At 34.0% G+C, this 22322-nt stretch overlaps 1 protein-coding gene across 4 annotated transcripts in view; it reads right to left on the bottom strand.

Moving 5' to 3' along the window:
* Positions 1-22322, bottom strand: part of Cdh18 (cadherin 18, type 2) — a 403648-nt gene that overhangs the window by 53480 nt on the left and 327846 nt on the right. For all 4 annotated transcript variants that reach the window (XM_005386140.2, XM_005386139.2, XM_013515026.1 and 1 more), the window contains exons 7-8: positions 18393-18646; positions 3974-4110 (exon numbers count right to left, since the gene is read on the bottom strand). In XM_005386140.2, coding sequence (XP_005386197.1) covers positions 3974-4110; positions 18393-18646 — 391 coding nt within the window. The remainder of the gene's footprint in view (positions 1-3973; positions 4111-18392; positions 18647-22322) is intronic.

The raw sequence follows: 22322 nt of genomic DNA on the forward strand, positions 1-22322 counted from the left end.
AGTAAGATAGGGCTGACCCACAAAAAGTCAATGCAGAAGACAGCTGTGGCTGGAGGCACATTCACTGAAGGCTGGACTTCAAGACAAGGAATTACTCACCCTTAAACTTCCCTAAGGGTGAACAGCAGTCATTGATATTCTAAGTAAGCATCAATCACCTTGGGGTGGAGGAACAAACTTCCTTAACCCATCCCTTCCGGGAAAGTCCTTGTCTGTCCTTGTGCACTTGCTCGTGACCTGGTTCCCCATTTGATTCCCATTTTATCAATATTACACTAGCAACTATACTTCTTGTGTAGTTATTGGTTGACTGTGGTTTTGTCCCACTTTACACTCATTCTATGATTTCCCAGTGGATCAATATTACCCAAGGGACTATACTTGTAACCTTGCTGGTTGGTGATACTTCTGTCCCACCTTAAGCCCACCTCACCTTGTGGCTTTGCTCAATAAGAAGTAGGATTGAGAAGTAGGATTGGTGAGCAACTCACTTTCTGGGCTCCCTTCTGTCTCTCTCAGACAGAAGCTTTCTTTCTCTCAATAAATTCTTCCTACTCTATTAAAACAAAATATAAACAAAACAAGCAATAACAAAAAAGACCCAGCTGCACAGAACAGCTCTACTGAAACTGTTACATTAAAATTGTTTTTTTAAATCCAACTTGAAAATCCTGCAATCCCATTTCCAAAATAGAATGGATCAGAAAATATTTCAATAATGTGGCTGATGTTGAAGTTAAGACCTACAAATACTTGTACATGGAAGAGCACCTACCAATATTAAGAGGTACTTAGGCCAATTAATCAATGGTTGATGGTGTTCTATCCTCAAAGCACTCTCCCCACATAGTGATAAAATGTTAACTAATGTTATACTTTCTATTCACCTGATTAGGATTAAATAATATTTCAGTAATTCTCACTGAAGTGCCCTCCTAACTGTTTTTTATTATTATGTGTAAAAAGTCAAGAAATTGCAATTTACTGTACTGTTTTACTTAGTAGATATGTATTAACTCAATTCCTGTAAGTGTGAGCAAGTAATAGAAGAAGGAAGTTACCTTAAAAATGTATAGTTAAGTAGGTACTTTAGTAGAAGTAGGACTTTCCTTTGGTAATGTTTGAGAATAATATTGTTTTCATGATATGCATGTACTTATATGTATTTATAAATTCTAATAGATGCAGCTATTGTTTGGACTTAGGTGTGAATGTGAGTTAATGTGAGGCATGGTTTCTAATCTAAATTTCACAGGAGTGGATTCACTTTTCTAGAAGTTTTGCTCAATGTTGTCATCACTTATTCATGGATTTGTTAACCTCTTTATTTTTTCATTTTCTAACTGATTTTAATGAGTCATTACTTAATGTCTATTTAACAGTCCTTGGATAACTAAAGATCTCATTTGCCTACCAGTCTAGTTACTTTGAAAAAGAAAATTGACCAGAAGGATAACAAAGAAACCCATCCATGCATTCTTTATAATACCCATGTAAAAGTATTTAGGATATGCTTATTTTAATAGTATGTGGGCCACTGAATGGAAGCCACTGAGTTAATTATGTCTATGAAAATAATACAAAAATTACAGGTAGAGTAGAAAAGTTTGAAGTACCTAATCATTGATATATAACAAAAGGTAATGAAAAAGTTCATAAAATGCAGTGCAATAACACTTTATGGCCATAAAATAGTTATAATAAAAATACAAATAATAAACGTGGTGGTGACAATATGGAGACTTTAGAATCCCATAATTTGAGGAATGGAAAATGGTGTGGCCATTTAGAAAACCAATAGTTAATCACATAATTACCATGTTGCTAAGAATACCACTCTTAAACATATGTGCAAGAGAAGTGTCACCTCAATGCAGGTAAGCATTATGTGTCATAAGTGTGAGATATGATTACTAATATCAGTGAGAGTAACAATGCGGAAAGGGGTTTAGAGGAAGCCTGAGGGAGGTGAGAGGGAAAGGAAAGTAGATTTTAAAAAAGAAAAGAAACAAGCTGTATAATGCACATGCACCCACTCTCCAAGATGCTTGTAAACTGTATGTACTTCAAACATGCACAGTACAAAAATGAAAAGTATATAGAATTAGAGCTTTAAAAAGAAATAAAAGCATACCCACAGAAAAACCTTTACACTAATGCTCATTGCAACATCAACCACATTAGAAAAACAGTGAAACAATGCAAAAGTCAATAACATGAGGAATAAACAATTAAAAAATTGTACATAAAAGTAATAGAGTATGTGTGGAAATAAGAAAGAATGAAGTAGTGATGATACATAATGCAATATAGATGATCCTTGACATGAATCTATCTTTTTAATGTCCTCTACTCTCCAGAAGAAAAGAAAGAAATAATTTCATTTTACATAGTATTTCTATGGTTTATTTTGTATTGAGAATCAAATTTAGGACCTTGCACTTGCCAGGTAGATGCTTGTGCTGCTGAGCTATATCCCCAGCTCCTTAGAATTATTCTAGTGTTTGATGTATTCCTAATCTCTGGCAAATTTTAGTTTTGTTAAATTTATGTGTTGAAATCTTTCTTAAACCTTTATATAAATTTGCATACAGTGGTATAATGGGCGTAATTGATTGATGAATTCATTTTCCACTATAAAATCACAACTATATTGCTAAAGTATGGGTCTATTTTCTAAGAGTTTTGTTCTAATTTAATTTTAACATAGTCATAACTATTGATATTTATGCTTGCACTCTTCTGAACTTAAGTATTCACCATAATGTAATATTCTGGGTGTGGGATGACACAAGAATCTTCCTCAAATTCGTATCACAGGCTTTTCCTGAAAGAAGGCTTAGATCTACTAATTTCAATGAGTCATTGTTTAATCGCAGTTCTATAAAGCTAACTAGATTTTAAACTATGTTATTGCATTGATAAAATTATCCAAGTACAGCTATAGATTTTCAAATTGCTCCATATGAAATAACTTTCATTTATTGAGCAGATGCATTAATCATAGCACACACACACATACACACACACACACACACACACATAAAATAGAAAGGCTCACAATCAGGAAAAAAAATCAAACATTCTTGACTCAAGGTTGAATACTAAGGTTCTATCGTGTCAATTTTTTACAACTATCTCAGATTTAGAGTAAAGGAAATGGTATTGTTACAGGCAGCTGAGTTAGATAGAAATATTATAGGCAGTCACACAGGGCCAGGCCCTGGAAGGAGCCAACATGAAAGATACATATTTGCTGTGGGCCAGACTTCAAGACAAAAGGACTAAACAAATACTCCCACATACCTCCCTAGGTGTGAACATCAGGGATTGATATTCTAAATAAGTAACAACCACCTTCAAAAAGCCAGAAGGAGTCACTACCCCAAACCCTACAGGAAAAGCCCCTGTTCTGTATTCATGCCCACTTGCTATGTGACTCACTTTCCCATTTGATCCCAGTTTACTCAATTTTACCTGAACAATTATACTTGTAATCTATTTGGCTGACCATAGTTTTGTCCTCCCTCACGCCCACCTTGTAATTTCCCATTTCCCCCCTATCTTGGACCCACCTCACCTCAGGGTTTTGCTCTATACAGTCTCTGGGAAGGGCAAGGTCCTTGGCAACCCACGTGGGCCTCCTTCTGTTCCTGTCTTGGACAGAAGCTTTCTTTCCCTCATTGAATATATTCTGCTTTTAACCTCCATTGTTCCTAAAATTCGTTCTTTGATTTTAGAGAACACGAACGCCTCCCAGATATCATTCAGGTTGACAGTTTTGATTTTCCTGTGTCAGTATCAGTGTTATTCGCTCATTCCAACAATAAGTAAATTTATCTAACATGCTTTGTAAATGTTGCTAAATTTTGCAGCAAAAACAAAAATGTTTAAACCCTCCTCTCAAGGAAATCTCCATATAAGACCTATTATACAAGTGACATATCATCCTATAATACAGAAGGCAGTTTACCATTTTCTGAAGCACCAACTGTGATATTGTACCATGGGGTCTCTTCCCTGTCCAGAACCTTGGAAGTCTTAATGGTTCCAGTATTGGCATCAATGTTGAAAAATCTGTCCTCTTCAACACTGTAGTTGATAAAGTATCTGTAGAAAAAAATAAAAGAAAAATATCTCCTTTGCTTGAGACTATAATGGAGAAAATACAACTAAAACAAAAACTAAATCAATTATACTAAAATATTCAAATATACTTTCATTTCTATATTTGACTTTTAGTATTTACACAAACAATCTATAGCAACTTAACACAGAAGCTATAGCAATTACCTTTCACTCAGTCCTTAACTATTACCGTTATATTCTTTATAATTACTCAAACATTAATTTTTTTAAAATATTATCAAATTTTATGAAGTAAAAGTAGATAGCAGCATCAGAGGTATTAATAAGGAAGCAAAAAATGGCTTTGGGAGAGTTTGTAGTATATTGAAAAAAATGGTAAATTGTAACATCTTGTACGAGAAACATTGTAATGAACACAGATTTCAGAGGTGAATTTATATTGGAATTTTCATCACAGCTGAGATTTGAAGGCAAATGTGAAATGAAAAACATTGACAGTGATTACCTGTGTGTCTTCATTACTTGATTTGACTAAATCTGTGATTAGCAAAATAATAAGAAAAGCATCACTGGATGTGAAATTATGCGCCACCAATAGTGCCAGCCTAACATATAGCTAAGAGGTTTTTCACCTTAGTTTTAGCTTCTCACTTACTTTGGCCACAGCCGGAGCTGAAAGTGATAATAATCACCCCTCCCCTGGTCTTGGTTTCATAAACCCTTCTACGTTTCCATGTCTACCCTGCCATCAACAAGAACAACATGCCTCCTCCACTCCCCTTGCTCCAGCAGTGGGAAGAGACCCTTCGGGTAGAGGTGATGCTGTTCAGTTCCCCAACCAAGTAAGAGTGAAGGTGTAGGAAGGAGCGTACTCCGTTGGCAGACCTGACAGGCAAAGGCTCACCTTCTTTGGTGCTCCTGTGTCCATAGAAGCATACACTAGAATTCTCGATGTTTATTTTTCTTCTATAAAGTGAATTTCCTTATTTCATCTTTAAAATTAGTGCATGTTTGTAATGCATAGTGGTGATTGCTTTGGGGAATGATTACATTCCTATCACATGTCTTGATCATTTTTGATCCCTCCAACCTCCCTTACCTTTCCCTCACCCAGATTTGCTTCCTCATTGTATGACTATGTTTGGGGGTTATTCTTATTCAGCAAAATCTAGCACTATCCATATGGATAAATAATGGAGTCAATGATTGTATGTGTCAGAAATCTTCCCAATTATTTTCAAAACTTTTGAGGAGAGAAATTATCTCTTTTCTTCTAATACTTCTTCAATCTCAGCTAAGGTAATATTTCTTCTAGACCTGAAGATAAAAATGAACTGATATGTGAAAGGAGAACAATAGAAGAAGCATTCAGAATGGAAAGAACTAAAGTGTCAAGGTCCTAATTAAGTAAAACGCTTGGCTAGGTTAGAAACAATAACAGTTTGAGCAATACAGGGAGACCTTGTCTCAAAGGATCAAATGAAATGGCTGGAGATGTGTTGTTCAGGGTGAAGGCCTTGGGTTTGATCATCAGTACTGGGGAGAAGGAGGGACAAATAAAAATGATGTGTGTCAACATGACTACACGGAGTGAATCAGATGGCTTTCCAAGGGTAGGGCTACAGTCCTGTATCACACACTGAACAACTTTTACTCTGTTGTAAAAGGAATTGGAAGAGGGTCTGGGGTATAGCTCAGTGGAACAGTGCCTGCCTGGCAAGCTCCAGGTCCTGAGTCTGATTCCTGATACCTAAAACAAAATGAAAGAGAAAGAAATTGGAAGAATTTTCAATAAAAAGAATAACAGATTTGCTCATCTTTGGGCAAATATTGCAGTGGTTATTTAATCTTATATTGCAGAAAGTTACCAACAGTTAAAAGATAGGAAATAAACTTAGACGAAGATATAAAAATAAATGTAAATGGCATGAAGTAGAAAAAAATAGGGCCATATAGTAAATGAAAATATCTAAAATTTTGACAGTGGTATTTGTAAAGAAGACAAATTAAAAATAGCTTGTGTGTGTGCGTGTGCATGTGCATATATTATTTTTCAGTATGCAATTATTTTTCAGTACGAATACAGATCATAAATTTTATGATTTTTAATACAGATCATTATTTTTTAGCATGCATTATTTTTCAGTATGAATAGAGATCATAAAATTTATTCAAATCAGCATAAATTTAAGGTAATGGGAATAGTATAATTGTAGTTAGAAAAAAGTGTAAGAGAAAAGAAAATAAAAGTTTTAGCGCTAAAGCATACAATATTTTGAGACTAAAGAAGTTCAACATAAATGCAGAAAAGATGGCAGCAGAAAGTTAACAGCCTTCCAAAAGAGGGGGAAATCTAGAATTATGAAGTGACACACAAGTTAAACATACTGTTTAAAGGAATGTAAAGAAATTTGTTAGGAAGCTGAGTGATAATTCAAAGTGTTGGTTGGGGTTGGCAAGTTAAACATGGTGGACTAACTTGCTAAGAGTAAATTTCAAAAATGTGAAAATCTTGGAGTCTTACTACAGTGGATTCCAGAGGATATTGTCGTTCCAAAATAGTAAAGAAAAATGCAGAACACTATATAACTAATATGTCCTAATAAAGTAGAAAATATCAGAAAATAAATAGGGCTAAAAAAGAGAGTACGTTGAATATTAATATATACAAATAAATTCATGACTCGTGAAAGTTTTCAAACGGCTTTTCTTGAATGGACATCAGGAAAACCGTGCTCTATATTGTCCAGGAAGCTGACCTTTTCATATTTTATAGTAGAGGAAATGTGAAACATTTTCTGTATTACAGGGCATGATTCTTTTGCAAGAAAGGAGGATTTAAAATGGTAATAATTGTGAGAAATAAGAAATTGTTTCCACAGTGCAAAAATAGCAACTTGCCATTGAAATTAACAAGAACACTTCGGTAATAGTATCACAAAAGTATGAAAATCTGGTGAACATACAGGGCAGGTAACTTTTGTGTTAGAGATATTACAGGATTCATCACACTTTCTAGAACAGAGAGTGAATGTAGTTATCATATATGTCACTTGTAGACATATTGTCAGTGGGATATGCAGAGCATACTGACAAGGTATAAAATTGTTCAACAGTTCAGAAATACACATGTATAAACATGGTAGAAACCATTAGTAGCAAAGTATAGACTGAGACTACAAAGTACAAATCTTCCAAAGAAATTTATTAGTTAAAAAAAGGCCTGCAAAGAGAGAGACTCTGTCACTGTTGGTGTGTAGATATCCCCTCAAAGCCTCATGCAGTCATGGGCGGGGTCTTCTAGAGTTTGTGATTGCTTCCTGATCCAGTGCTGGGATTATGGGGTTGGTAGCCTGAATACAAGATAAGGGAAGAAAAGCGGCTTGTTGGCTGCTCCTCCCTTTTTACTCTTGCTGCTTTTGCTGTTTTCTGCTGCCCTGAACTGTTGCCCTCTGCCATGTGCCACTCTGCCTTGGCGCCAGCCGAGTATGGACCAAAACCTCCACAGGGTGTGAGCTAGATAAACCTGTGCTTCCTTAATTCTAGGCATCAGGTATATTGTCTCAGCAACGAGAGAAAAGTAACCGAGACACTATCTCAATTATAACTGCATGACTAAAACAAGCAATTGACCAGTGTACATTGATTCTTCTAGTAATAACTTTATATTAACTGAAGAAAGTTGAATATGAAAACATAATTTTAAAAAGTAATAAAGACAATCAGAGACATTCATTACAGATATGACAGTGTAGGAGTAGTAGCAATCGTGGATTTCCCTGGGCTTTCCCAAAGCATGAACTCATGCTCTGCTGCAAACAGTTTAATTGTTATGCTTGAGTTGATATCCAGAAGAAATCTGATAGCATTCTTTTCTAAGGCCTGATATTGAGAACGAGGTTGAATTGCTTTGAGCACGTCAGTTTTTGTCAAACTAACAGGAATAAAAAGTAATGAGTTGATTTACTGGCTATTTTATTATTTAACGTAAGCTGCCGTCAATCGGGTTTGAGGAAACTGTTTATTTTTGTTTACACTAAGAAAAAAATATTCTATATCTGAAAATCAAATGACCTCAAATTGGAACATGTTTTTCAACCTCAAAGTTCCAGAAATAACTATCAACAAAGATACGAATAAATTGCTGTCAAAGGGGCAAGAATATGCACCTCCAAGATGGGGTAGAACAGGCACCATTTGAAGAACTTTCTTATTTCCAAACCTTCATCTAGAAAAGCTGGTACCTTATTTTATCAGGTCAGTGAATAATCTGGAAACACGTAATTTTTTTGGTTGTGGCAGTCTCTGCACTTTTAGACACTTCAAACTGTTTTTAAAACTTAAATACTAACATTAGTGAATAAATACATTTGGTATTATTTTTTATTTGGGTTTAGAATAATAAAATACATGATTAACTTATAGAAACTTGGTAACTATACTGTTGGAATGCATCCTCAAGCTCATATTATTTACTTCTGTATATCACTCAGTCTCCTTGGAAATCAAATATATAAGCACCAAACTGCAGGATTTTTGGGATTCAGAGTCATCTCCACGCAGTTGCAATTGAATTTTGACTGTAGTAGAACTAAGTAGTTCTGCTTAACTGCCCTTGGATTTCTGCCCAGAAAAAGAAATAAAAACTCAGAAGAAGGACAAATAGAAATGTCAGGGAAAACAAATAACTGAAAACTATTTTGAGTATTAAATATAAAATAAGTCAGTGACAAATATTGTGAATTAAGTAGTGACATGAATCCATAAAGTTGTTTACAAAGCAAATGAATTTTAAAACTCAAAATATTTTCAGCCGTTTATTCTTCAGATACTTTTCAAAATCCGTTTGATTCATAAATTCCTAAAGATGTAAAGATATCTTGAACTTTATGAAGTAATACATCCATATTTAAGGTTTATTTTTGTAAATTATAATATTTACATTTTTAGCTATGCCTAAAGAGTATAAAATCAGGTAAATTTTTGCTGAGAAAATGTATTTCTTAAATTGATATTTATGATGAAAATGTGTAATTGGAGCTAAAGGTGTTTTTTAAAACTTAAGCTCACAGCTATCAAAACAAACCAGTGTAAATTGAGGCTAAAAGCTATATAAGAAAATAAGTCACATGGTGATCTATTCTGATGAATAAGATTATAAATAGCAAGTGCTTTGATCTTTTTCTTTCTGGCACTGTGTTCTAAAATGGTGTGATCTAGACAAAACAAACCAAAAAACCCTCCCTACAATGATCATGAACTATAGTCTACTTTGTTCCGAATCTGAACAGTACTTTTTAATTCCTGTTCTCTACATTGTATCAATTTTTATAGGAAATTGAATGATACTATGTTAATTTTCCTTCTACAAATAATAACATGCATATAAAGTGTTGCTTAGCTTCATACTTGAGGCAATAAACAAAGGTAATGGACAATCTGTTCATAACTAATCCTAATTTAAAATTCATTAAGACATGGCTAGTAATGTTTCACTTTTTTTATATTTTGTTAGAAATTATTATGCCAGTAACGCATCGTGTCTTACCATCTAAAGCACCATATTTTGATACATAGAATACACATTTGTAGATGTTTAATACCATCTTATACACAGATTATGAATTATGTTTTAAATTAGAGTAATTTGGGAAATAACTTTTAAAGTTTTAAATTTTCCTCCTTTGCAGTGTACTGTGGGTTTATTTTCTCTTTCACTGACAAATATCTAAGGATTGAAAAAAGAACAAATACATTTATAATTTGCGTACTATTTCTGAGAAGTCATAGTTTGGGAACATTGTGAAGTGTAGTGAAATTATATAATTAATAATCCAGTAATAATTGATAATTAATTATTAATAATCCAGTAATAATTAATAATCCAGCAATTATCTAAAAAACTTAAATTAGTGCCAGCTTTTATTTGTCCAACAGTCCTTAAAATCCCTCTAATTGTACCAAGTTCCTATGCAAACCCTAAATAATCTTATAATCACAGATAAATGGGTCTATTTGCAAATTACTCAGCTTAGGAAAGCATCTTGTAGTTGCCATGCTAACATATAAATATGGGCTATAATCTTTATTCTTACGAGTGTTCTCTGCTCTGACGTACAATATATGCACCACTTTACATTTCTAGTAAATGTGACTCAAGACAAGGAGAGAAGATTAAAAGGAATGCAATACATCAGAATAATATAAAGATTCATTATTTAAATTAATTAATTTTTCAGGCAAATAATCAGACAAGCTGAGACTATAATAAACAGTCAATGTCAGTAATGATTACCTTTATTCAAGTGTTTTCTTCAGCAAATGCTACTTCAAACAAATTGCCTAATTCATCATTTGCACTCAATTTCCCTTTTATTATGGAGGCATATGCCAAAGATAGTTGTCGTGTTAAAATGCACTAGAAAAGTTGCTTTTTACTTCAATAACAAAATTTAGTACTTCAAAGGCAGTTATTCTTTTCATTGTGTTTAGTCCATCTCACTACAACGAATGCACTTAAAACTTATGAAGTGAAAATCTATTTCCAGAGTGATTTGAGAAACATCATTTTATGGAAGCTATAGAAGATCTCCTTAAAATATCTCACTTCTCATACTTGGAGATACCACATGTTTGTAATAAAGCAACATTCTTTTAGATTTTGCACCCTAAATAGCTGCTTTGTAAGTTTTACTGACTATGATAAATAATTGGAATACATTTGAGCAGTATATTCCCTGTAGAATACTATGGCAGTTTGCCTCATCTTTAGCCACATGGTTGAGCTATGACTCAGATTGGTAAAAAAGATAACTTTATTTATCTACCTTTATGCAATTTATTGCACAAGGCAATACTTAAAATAACCTTTATTTTAAAAATAAAATAAAAGAACACTTACCCGTTGATAAATCAATTGCTTCATAGAATGTGCAGTACATAATACACATATTTTGAAAAATGTCTAAGAACCTAAATCAAAGCCTTAATCCAATGAAACAAAAATAAATGAGTAAAAACTGTGCATACAATTATTATTTATGACTCTAAGGAAGATTGCAGAAGTTCCAGTAATGTTGAGTTCTACAAATTTATGAAAAAATTAGAATTTTTCGTTTACTTGTCACATTCACATAAAATACAAAAGCTATTTGGATGTTCGTCTCTTGTCAGGAAATCTGGGAATTCTTTCATCAGGGCATCTATATTTACTCCAGGGCTGAGTGAGTTGTGGCACATGCCCCCCACCCAAATAAAACAAGGCAGATTTTCTTCTCTAGGACAAGTGTGAGCTTTGGTGTGGATGTCGCAGACAATGATGCCAAAGTAATTGTTAGATAAGTTTTGTCAAAATTGAAGACTTTCAGAAGTCTTCTCTATATTTGTTAATGAATGACAATATGACTGTGCTGGTATTTTATGTTTAATTATTTATATGTGTGGTTTAAGGTCAGCCATTCTGCCTTCTCAGGACATAGATCCATTCATCTATAAAAGAACAGTGTTGCTTTAGCTATTTCTTGGTCCCTTTTTAACCGCAAATGTCACCTGCTGGTGACATGTAACAGTAAAGTCTTTGATCAATCAACAAAATATAATATGATACATATACAAAACACACATCATAGACTGGAACTTCAGGTTTTTTAGGAAGAGTCTGTTTTCTGTCTAACTCTACTCAGCATAAAATAGTCCTGATGGATTGAAAACATTTTATCAGAAGATTCAGGTATAGATTTCATGAGTGTCTATAAAAGAATACACTGATGAGACCGTTAAGGTGAGTAAATTATTATCAACAGTCTAACATTATATAATTAAATTTAATCTGTAGAAGAAGTTCATTGCTCATTAGATATTATCTTTTACATGCGTATATATTGAAATTACCTTGACAGATATTGTTCATCTTTGCAAAAAGTTTGAATCAGATGTTCAAACTCAGTATTTCTTTCAGTCTCCCTGTTTGCCTTGCCATAAGATCTTACCATTTAGTTGGAAATGTCACCTAGTGTTTAGTGGTTATCACAGCCAAGGTTAGTGCAGTCTTCCCAAATGGCATCGTCATAGATTATGTGAACACGGAAGGCAGGCAGAACCGTTTGCCTACTAAGGCCACCAAAAGGCAAGAACAAACACATTGGAAAACTTATTTTATGTTACAAATATACTTTTTAACCTGGACAGTATTTAAAATTGAGATCAGAATTTTATCCACTTTTTTTTAACACAAACTATCATGGTAGGCATTCGAAAAGCAAAACATTTAATCTTTGTTTTCTATTATTTTGGAGTTATTTTATAAAAAACCTTCAAATTTTAACAATAAGTAATTGTATAGGTAAATTTGGATTGTAAATCTGAGGGAAGGAAAGCAAAATGAGGAGTAGTGGAGGGGCTGCGCACCTATAATCTCAGCACTGAGGACAATGAGACTGAGATAGAAGATCCCAAATTTAGTCTGGGCTACAAGGTGACTTTAAGGATGGCCTGAACTACATAGTGAAGCAGTCTTAAAAAATAGCAAAAACAAAACAAAAGAAACAAAGGAACAAAGAAAAGGAAAAAGAAGGGAAAGTAAATTAAAACAAGGAGGCCGTATGCTATCTGATTCATGTAAATTCAGTGACCAAAGCTTCCCATCATATGAGAAATGTGATTGGGGTACTCTAACAAATTTTTCTTATATTACATAAAGTAGTGCATGTCTTTATCATTGCTGTAAGGTGGTATTCTGAACTTAAGCACACTTAAGTGTGCTTAAGCACACAATATTATTTTTGCTTATTTTATGAGTTTTTTTTCTTTTTTGGTACCGGGAATCAAACTCAGGACCTTGCATTTGCCAGGCAGGTGCTGTGCCGCTGAGCCATCTTTCCGGCCCATTTTTCTGTTTTATGAATAGGATCTATACAGAGAACTACTCTAGTACTGACATTTGATCAATGGCTTTCTGAACATGGAAAACATTCATTTGAGTTTTCTTATTTGTTTGTTTGTTTTAATTTGTAATATATTATAATTGCAAATATACAGTGTCTTCTATTTGCTTTTTTGTTACTTGAAATTTATGAGAAGATACATATTATGCTTTAAGAACAGTCATTGTTTTCAGAGTAAAAAATAGGTTTGCATTCTGAATCCAAAATTTTACTCTGTAAACCTGGTTATATGGATTCATTTTCAGAGTTTTAGTTTCTTCACATGTAAAACTAAACAAGTACCACAGTCCCTTTGGGGTTTATTGAAATTTTGTAAAATAACACATAATGTCTCTGGTTAAGAGGCAGCAAATAATGAATGACCACTATTTTTTAATAGTCACATGCTATTGAATCACACTTCCAAAAGCTCTGAAGTCTAAAATAGGATTGCTCATCTCTCAGTAGCTACTCTGTAAAGTTTCTAAAACCAGTATTACCCTGCTGGGAAATATAACTTACTGAAATCAAAGATTTAGTTGCTGCTGGTAAACAGTGAGTCTCTAATTTTATGCATTTTTAACAGAAGGTGATGATTGTATTGCCACAAATTGTACATCTTATTTCAAGTAGAAAAAGATAAGAAAAATAAAACACTAGACAATGTATGCTGTGAGAAATCAAAAGAGTATTGCTAATTGTTTAGAAATTGAAATACAAAAGAACAGAGTCAGGACAATTTTTACCAACGTCCGTAAGACTTAAAATTATTTTTATTACCAATTGCATAAACTTAGAGTTAATTGTCTTTCAGGGCACACTGAAATGTATCCATTTGGAATTTGCTTTTCCTGAATTAGTACAAACATTTAGTCCCTGAGAAAGGCAGAAGTATGAGGTTTCCTTTCATGTTTGTTATTGTTTTCTTCTTCATATTTTCACCTAAAGTCCCATGTGAATGACATATTTTTATTAAAATCAAAAATAAATGTTATGCAAATTGTATCCTCAAGCAGCAACTATGGAGTGCCTAATTATCTTAAAGGATATGCAACAGGATTCATTTTAGTTTTGTAACCAAAAAAGATGTATAAAGAAGGACCACTATATGCTAATAGATTTTTGCTTTCCTCTGTTAACATTTGGAAACAATGTACCCATCTTCGCACCTCAACAACTGGGAGAATGTATGCATCATAGTGAGTGCAATGATATGGGACAAATATTGAGACAATTCATAATACACTGAAGGAACGAATTCTTCATACAAATAGTTTATTTGATTGATCCAAATGCACTGAAATATTTACTTAACTTTGTATGTATATGGATTGTGTATATTGATTAATAGCTCCCCAAAATATTTTCTCAAAAGTATTTCATAAATACAATAAGTATTATAGTTTTAATAATCCACTGTGCAACTTGTTTTATTCTATATCAGGGTTTCTGAACTTTAGAACTATTGACATTTGGGGCATGAAAATCCTTTGTTGTGGGAGCTATATAAATTATAGGATAGGTGGCCTGATCTCTGGCCTCTACCACTAGATGCCAGTAGCACCCAAACTTTTATGGACTTGATCCTTACACCTCCCCCAAATTCACAACCAGAGTCTAAGGACATATCAGCTCATGAGAATGAATCCGTTGAGAATCAACTAAGTGCCCTCATAGGAAGAGGCAGAGAGCTCGTTATTTACCTTTCGAATATGCGTGAGTATCAGGAATTGACAGTCTGTCCTCCGATCCCGTCCTCCTAGCGCCCATCAAGTCATCTTGTCTAGGGTAATGTATAACAGCAATCAAAATAACTAAAACAGGAAGTTGCTACCAGAAATTGGTATTGCAAATTCGTGAGACCTCATGAATGATAACCCTTTTTTGGAAAAAACAATGGACATTATTTGCTTCTATTCTTTCTCTTCATTTAGCCATATGAGGATACAGCAGAGACAGCTGTCTGCAAAGCAGGAAGCAGGCCCTCAGCAGATGCTTAAAGCAGGCACTTGGAGCATTGGGTTTCCCAACTTCAGAACAGTGAGAAATAGCTGTCCGATTTTATACTACATTGTCCAAGGTAATTTGTGGTAGCAGTTTGACAAAGTCACTCTCAGAAATTTCTCCAGACATTAATCCCTGTCCCCTGGGGAGGGCATTTTGTCTTCCCCTTAGAACCATGGTACTGAGTGGAATGCGGTGTTTTCACATATATTGGGACAAAAAGAGCAATGCTAAAAGAAGCTTGTTCTACTCTCCAATTGAGAACCCTAAAATATCAATAAGTGAAAGAGTGAAATAAAGGACAGGTGCTCGGAAACAAACAGTCATAATTGCTGAAGAGAGTGACAGAGATCAGGGAGAAGTGAGAGGAGAGTAAGGAATAGAAAATGATCACAATATGTTCTATAAACATGCTCATTCTCCAAAACTAATTTATGACATTTGGAAACATAAATTAATATGAAAAAGTTCATCCTTGACCTTAATTTTACCTTTTTGGACTACATTTCATGAAATATAATACATCTTTCACTTCATTCTCAAACTTGATTATTATTTATTTTGAAACAAAATTCTCCCTTTGTTTCATTTTTAATTACTGAAGCTATTTTGGTTATTTTTCTTTTCCCACTGGCATCTTTGCCAAGATAATTTTTAAATACCACACATGAGCACAAGCCCTCCTCACGGTCTCTCTCTAGCTTCCCTCTACAGCCTCATTAGCTGCCATTCCCTGAAGGTCACCCCAGCTCCTCACATGGACAACAAGCTTTAATTCCTTACCTCATCCTTTATCTCTCTCATCTCTAACCTAGATTAAGAGAATCAATTCAATCTTCCTGAATCGTTTCTGTAGAAAGTTTTAGGTAGATTGTCTATGTGCACCACCATCATACATCATCACATTTACTACAGAACATGAAGGCTAATGCTCCACACCAACTTGTTCTTGCTTTGATGTCCAGACATTTGGGCAAACATTATTCCATAGGAGGACTGTAAGGACCTTTTATATTAGATTAACATTGAAATCCATGAATTTTGATTAAAATAGATTACTCCCTAAAGAGTGGTTTGCCCAGGAAGTAACTGAAAGATTAATTCACCAAAGTTTCACCTATCTAGAGCTAAAACAATTCTGCATACAGATGGTCTTTGTGCTCAAACAGTAACTTTTCTCCTGGCCTCTAGACTGTTGGGTTACTCTGCACAGATTGGATATGCACATACACAGTTGTGTGAAGTGATGCCAAACAATTGTTCTTTCTCACTTTTCTTTTTTTCTGCCTCTGTCTCTCTCCCTCTTCTGTCACCCCACCTCATCATACACACACACACACACACACACACACACATACCACATCACATACTAATCATATTGGTCTTGCTTCTGTGACATTTTGTAGAATGCTGAATTGTCACATGTTTTAATATGTTGCCATCTGGTTGGACAATGAATATATTGACTTTCTTAACCATACATTGCTTCTTTTCTTTTCATTTCTTTTCTTTTCTTTTCTTTTCTTTTTTGTTTTCTTCTCTTTTCTTTTTTTCGTACTTGGGACCTTGGGCTTGCCAGGTAGGCCCTGTGCTGCTGAGCTATATCCCTGGCTCTGCTTTTTTCAATTAGTCTTGCCTGTATTATTTTCCATACTTGAACAATTCTTCCTCTTCACTCTCAGTTTGCCAGAATATTGCTTTTGCTTTTGCAGATGTCACTGATTTGGTGAATTTTACACATTTGTACAAAGATGACTGTTTTCATTGGTTACATGGTGCTATTAACAGTTTTTAAAAATGAAACACTCATGTGACAGTAAAAAATTGAGGGTGTTCATAAATATTACAAAGATGTCAAGAGAATGTTGAGTATACTAGCTTTTGTTAAAATTGATGGATCCTAAAGCAGGAGAGAATAAAGATTTTACAAGAAAAAGGAGACACACTTTTTAAGGATTCCATAATTATAGAGCATCAAGGTTTCTAAAGATATAAACATATGTTAGAAGTTTACATATATTTGTACAGCTCTTTTTATTCTATAATAAATGAGGGAGAATGAAACCTTTTCAGATTTTTCAGTAAGACCTTAATTATCATTAATGTGTGAAATACTAAAACAATAAGATATTTTCTAGTAAACACTTAAACAAGTGGCATTGTGTAAAGTCCTGTAGTTCAAAATAATTTAATCCCATAAACACATTGTTACATTGTTATTCCTTCCTTAAATATTTTGAGTTTGAGAATTGCCAGGGTTCCAAAGCTACCACCCAGCTTGTGGTAGACAAATCACAATGCCCAAGACTCTGAGTAGGATTTAAATTAACCAACTGCTTTCTATGTTTACATGTGAGTCTGTTCCAGCGCTAGACCCCTTGTCCGGAGGTGGGCAGCAGACTTATAGTAAGTGAACCCGTATGAGTCAGTGGTACTAGCAGAGGCCTGTAGTGGCCTGTGAAGCCACAATGCCACAAAGACAAGGCCACAGGCAAGGACACCTGGCTCCAACCTTAGTTAACTAGATGAGACTGTAACTGCAGGCATCTCACTCCGTGGTGAAGGTCTTCCTGGAGAAAACATAGTTCTCTTAAGTTAACACAATGTATTACTTGAAGAAGCCCTTGAATGGGGACTCCTAACATCCTACTCAGACTCCTGAGCTTTCTTCAATATTCCCCCTCCCTTGTTTGAAAACCAAATATACACAGGTCACCCAAAGAAGTTCTTTGTCTTAGCCCTTACAGAATTTTGATTTGTGTTAGAGCATTTTGATCCTCCGGAGCCCTAAAATTGTACCACTTGTCTCTTTTATTTAAGCCTTCACCTTACACTCATTTGGGAGATTGAGGACCTGATCAGTCCATAATAACTAAGGGATATTCTTAATGTGTTAAGTGACCAAATGGTGTGTAGGTCACTGCATTCAGTGGTTTATGAGCATTAATTCCATGTACTCTTACATTACTTCCAAGAAGAAGATATTTTTCCTCTTTTTCAGACAAGGGAAGATAATTAGCTCAAAAGAAACTGCTATGTGACTATACAAAACAGAAGTTAGAGATTAATGTTATCCACAGCTTTTGATTTACCTGTTACCAAAGTTCATTTTTACCATCAGTAAGAAACCAGAACATCTTAGTTTCTGATCATTTGGGAAGCAACTGTCTCAGTCACTTTTGCTCATACCTATTAAGCCAAATGAAAAACTGTTCGTGTATCATCAACAATATTTTCATGGGGATAGTTACATATATTCCTAATTAAAAAAAAAACCATCTGTTGAGTTAAAATATTTAAGTATTATTTAATTCACATTAAATTAATGTGAGAGACAGTCATATATTTCTCTGTCTGACAGGCTGAAATATACCTTACCTTACTAAACTGTTAGCACTATCGGGATCTTGTGCCAGAACAGTGCCAACAACGGTCCCAACCTTGGCATTTTCGTATACTTCCATGACATAGGAAGGCATGGAAAAGAGTGGTGGCTCATCAACGTCTCCAACAATGATCTTCAGCATGGTAGCATCTTTAAAAGGCCCCAGATGAGAAAATCGAAAGTCAAGGTGTGTATTTGCTCCTTCTATGTTGAGGGTATATGACTTCTTTTTCTCATAGTTCAATGGCTGTGGAATAAATAAAATTTCCATATTATTACTTCCATATTCTTCAGGGAATGATTCTTTTCTTTCATTTATGGAAAAGCACCACAGAGTTCGATTCATCTTTTGTTCTACCTAAGAGTGTATAATTTTTAATATTCTAAGATCTCAGGAGTGCGAATGAATACTTTTGAGATTTTTAAAAAGTAATCGATCATTTTACAAATTTAAGCATCCTGAGTTGCTGAAGTAGAGACAAGATAGTGTAATTTCAAGTGAAAATGAATATATGTTTCTTTTCTTAAGTTTAGTCAGTCCTTCTATCTTTTTTAAAAGCAAGTCAGTATTTTTTCTTAATAAAAGTACATAAATCACAAATTATAAAAACTAAAGCCTCAATCAATAGTAATTTTATATACCCCTAAATGTATTCATAAATAGATACAAATGTAATTCTTTATAGAAAAACATATACTTTTTGAGGAATTTAGTTGTTATTCCCCTGTAGTGACTTCTCATATTATCTCAATTTACATTTACATTTAAACAAATTGTCTCATATCATTAACTTATAAAAATTATTATTAATTGATAGATAATAATTATATATACCTATGGGCACAGTGTAATATGTTGGCAGAAGTGTACATTATATAATAAGAAACTCAGGATATTTAAGTTACTCATCATCTTAAACATTTGTAACATTTTTGATGTGGACATCCAAAATCATTTTTCTTCACTTTTTTGTTTTATACATGTAATATTGTTATCTATCATCCCCCTTCTGTACAACAGCACATCAAAATTTATTCCTTTGTGTCTTTGTACATCTTAACCAGTCTTTCCTTACCTCTGCTGTGGATCCCTAGTCTTTCTGTCCTCTATTAACCATTTTGTATATGGAGTATGCCTATTTTACATTTTACACAAGAATAAAATCATGCAGTCTCTATCTTTATGTTTCAGACTTATTACACTTAAGCAATATTATCTCAGAGTCCATCCAAGCTGCCACAAATGGCAGGTTTTTATTGTATTTTATTGTTGAGCAATATCTTTTTATTGTTGAATAGCATTGCATTATGTATATTTGCACTGTATTATCTACATTCATCTCTAGATGGACACACAGCTTTGTTGCCTATGTTACTGTCCTTGATAGTGTTGAAGTGAATATACAATTGCAGATATCTATTCACAACTCTGATTTTATATCCTTTACATATGTACCTTGTAGGCAAATTGCAGCCAAATGATCTTTGATCAAGGACAAGATCACCCATTTGGGCAGGGCACTCCCTTTAATAAACATCGCGGGTGAAATGAGATGAATGAGCAGAAGAATGAAATGAGACAGCAACAGCCATAACACATGAAAGCAAGGCAAACGCATCACAGACTTAAATATAAAATTTGGAACTAGAAAACTATTAGAAGAAACAAGGAAAATTGATCTGGGCAAATTATTTTTTAAGTGACACTTTTATGGCTTGTGTCTAGATGTCCCCCCAAAGCCTTATGCATTCACAGGTTGGGCTTTTTCTCAGAGGTGGCTGGATCTACAGTATGTCACACTGGAATTGATTCACGGTGCAATGCTAACTTCAAGGGTATGAGGATTAAGGGTGTGAGTCCTACCTGCCCTGAGTAGCCTGGATAAGATAAAAGGTACAGAGAAATGCTGTTAAGAGCCCTTGATTGTTTTCCTACTTTCTGTCCACCATGTACTGTTCCTCCTCTGTGATACCTATCTGCCTTGGAGTTAGCTGATTATGAAATGAAAGCTCTAAAATTGTGAGCTAAACAAACTTTTCCCTCTTTAACTTTGGGTGTTGAGTATTGTCTCAGTAACAAGAAAAAAGTAACTAAGACAGCCATCAAAAGCATAGGTAACAAAACCAAAAACTAATGAATGAGATAAGATCAAAAACAAAGCTAATGAATGAGATAAGATCAAAGTCAAACCTTCGGCAGAGAAAAAGTACAATCAGTAATGTGAAGTTATCAAAGAACAGAACAAAATATTTACAAGTTATACATTTGAAAAGAAGTTAATATCCAGAATATAGAAGGAATACAAACAAGCAAACAAGTCAACAGCAAAATAAATCAATAAACTACAACTACATTCAGCAAAACAACTTATAGATTTCTTTCAAAAGAAGATATACAAATAGTCAACTAGTTATACCACAGAAACATCTACACCGCTAGTCATCAGGGAGATGTAAATCCAAACTACCATGGGATTCTTTCACTCTGAGTAAATGCACAGAGTCAAAATATATCAGATACCCACTGTAGCCAAGGATGTGGAGAGAGCAGAGTCTTCTAAACTGTTAATGAAAGTGGAATTTAGTACAGCTACTAAGAAAAAGAGTATGGCGGTATCTCAAAAATCTCAAGTGGAATATATCATTAGATTCAGCAATCCCAGCACTGGCTGTATAGTTACTGACTTACTAATATATCACCATCTTATTTTTACCTTGTTTGGTTTAAACTTACTATTCAATTTTAAAAAATGATCAATTTTTAGTTTAAAGTCAATATTTTGAGGGGATTTTAGATAATGTTAATGCAGAATTTTTAAAATCTGGTTTGTTTATATTTTTGAAACTTTTCTATTTTCTAGTACATTTTCATTGATTTTAGTTTCTATACCCTTTATTATATTTTGGTCTGTAGATCAATTTCCTCTTTTAAATATAGATGTCTTTTTATTTGCATATTTGCAATGTTTTAAAGCATTAATCCAATTAACAGGTCATTACACTGTGTTTGAAGATTTTCCTTGTTTTTTAATATTCAAACTAATGTATATCTTCTGTTGAAAATACACAACTTGCATTGAATTTGACTTAGTACACAGGAATGAATAAGGTACCCTGTGCTTCATCCAAAAGAATACATGATCTATAGTGGGATAAAAAATAGTAAACAGACATTTCAAAGTACTCTGCATTAAGTGCTATAAGCATATTGCAAGTTATAAGTGTTAACAAAATTAGAGAAAGGTAGCTACGCATGTGAGAAGCTAGGTAATAACTCCAAGATACAACACCTTTTCAGTAAGAACTGAATGTTTGCAAAGTGTTACACATGCTGCAAGTCATTGTTACTGGGAATCAAAATTAACTCAGTTTTACTTCTAACTATGTGAAAAATTTCCATCATGAAGCTAGTACACACGGTGATCTAGGAACCTGTCTTCTACTTTGGACATGATGAGATATACATTGATGCTGGTCTTCTTGATAAATATTTGCAAGAGAAAACAGAATAGATATTTTTTATCTCTATTTTTCCCACTGATTTTGCACTACCCTGCTGCAATCTTGCAAGATCAGAGAATAATCATTCCTCCTGGACGATCAGTCATTCCTTCTTGACAAGATCAGAGAACAGTCATTTGTTATGGAAGAGCTCAGCTGATTTTCCCTAAGATCAAACACATTAATTACTTTGGCTTAGCACAGAAAACTCTAGACATGGTGGGTTAAGGAACAAAATTTTATTTTTGTTGTTCTGAATTTTGGGAAGTCCAAAACCAACATACTGGTATACCTGAGGTCTGAGAAGGTTGAAAACTGCTTAGAAGGAAAAGCAATAATTTTATTTCCAGGCCAGATATTAAAAACCAGGTATCTGAAAATCTAATAGGGTTAAGTGGACATGGCTAAGCTTGGACACTACA

Source organism: Chinchilla lanigera, unplaced genomic scaffold (assembly GCF_000276665.1).
Source record: "Chinchilla lanigera isolate Chin_1 unplaced genomic scaffold, ChiLan1.0 scaffold00025, whole genome shotgun sequence".
NCBI lineage: Eukaryota > Metazoa > Chordata > Mammalia > Rodentia > Chinchillidae > Chinchilla > Chinchilla lanigera.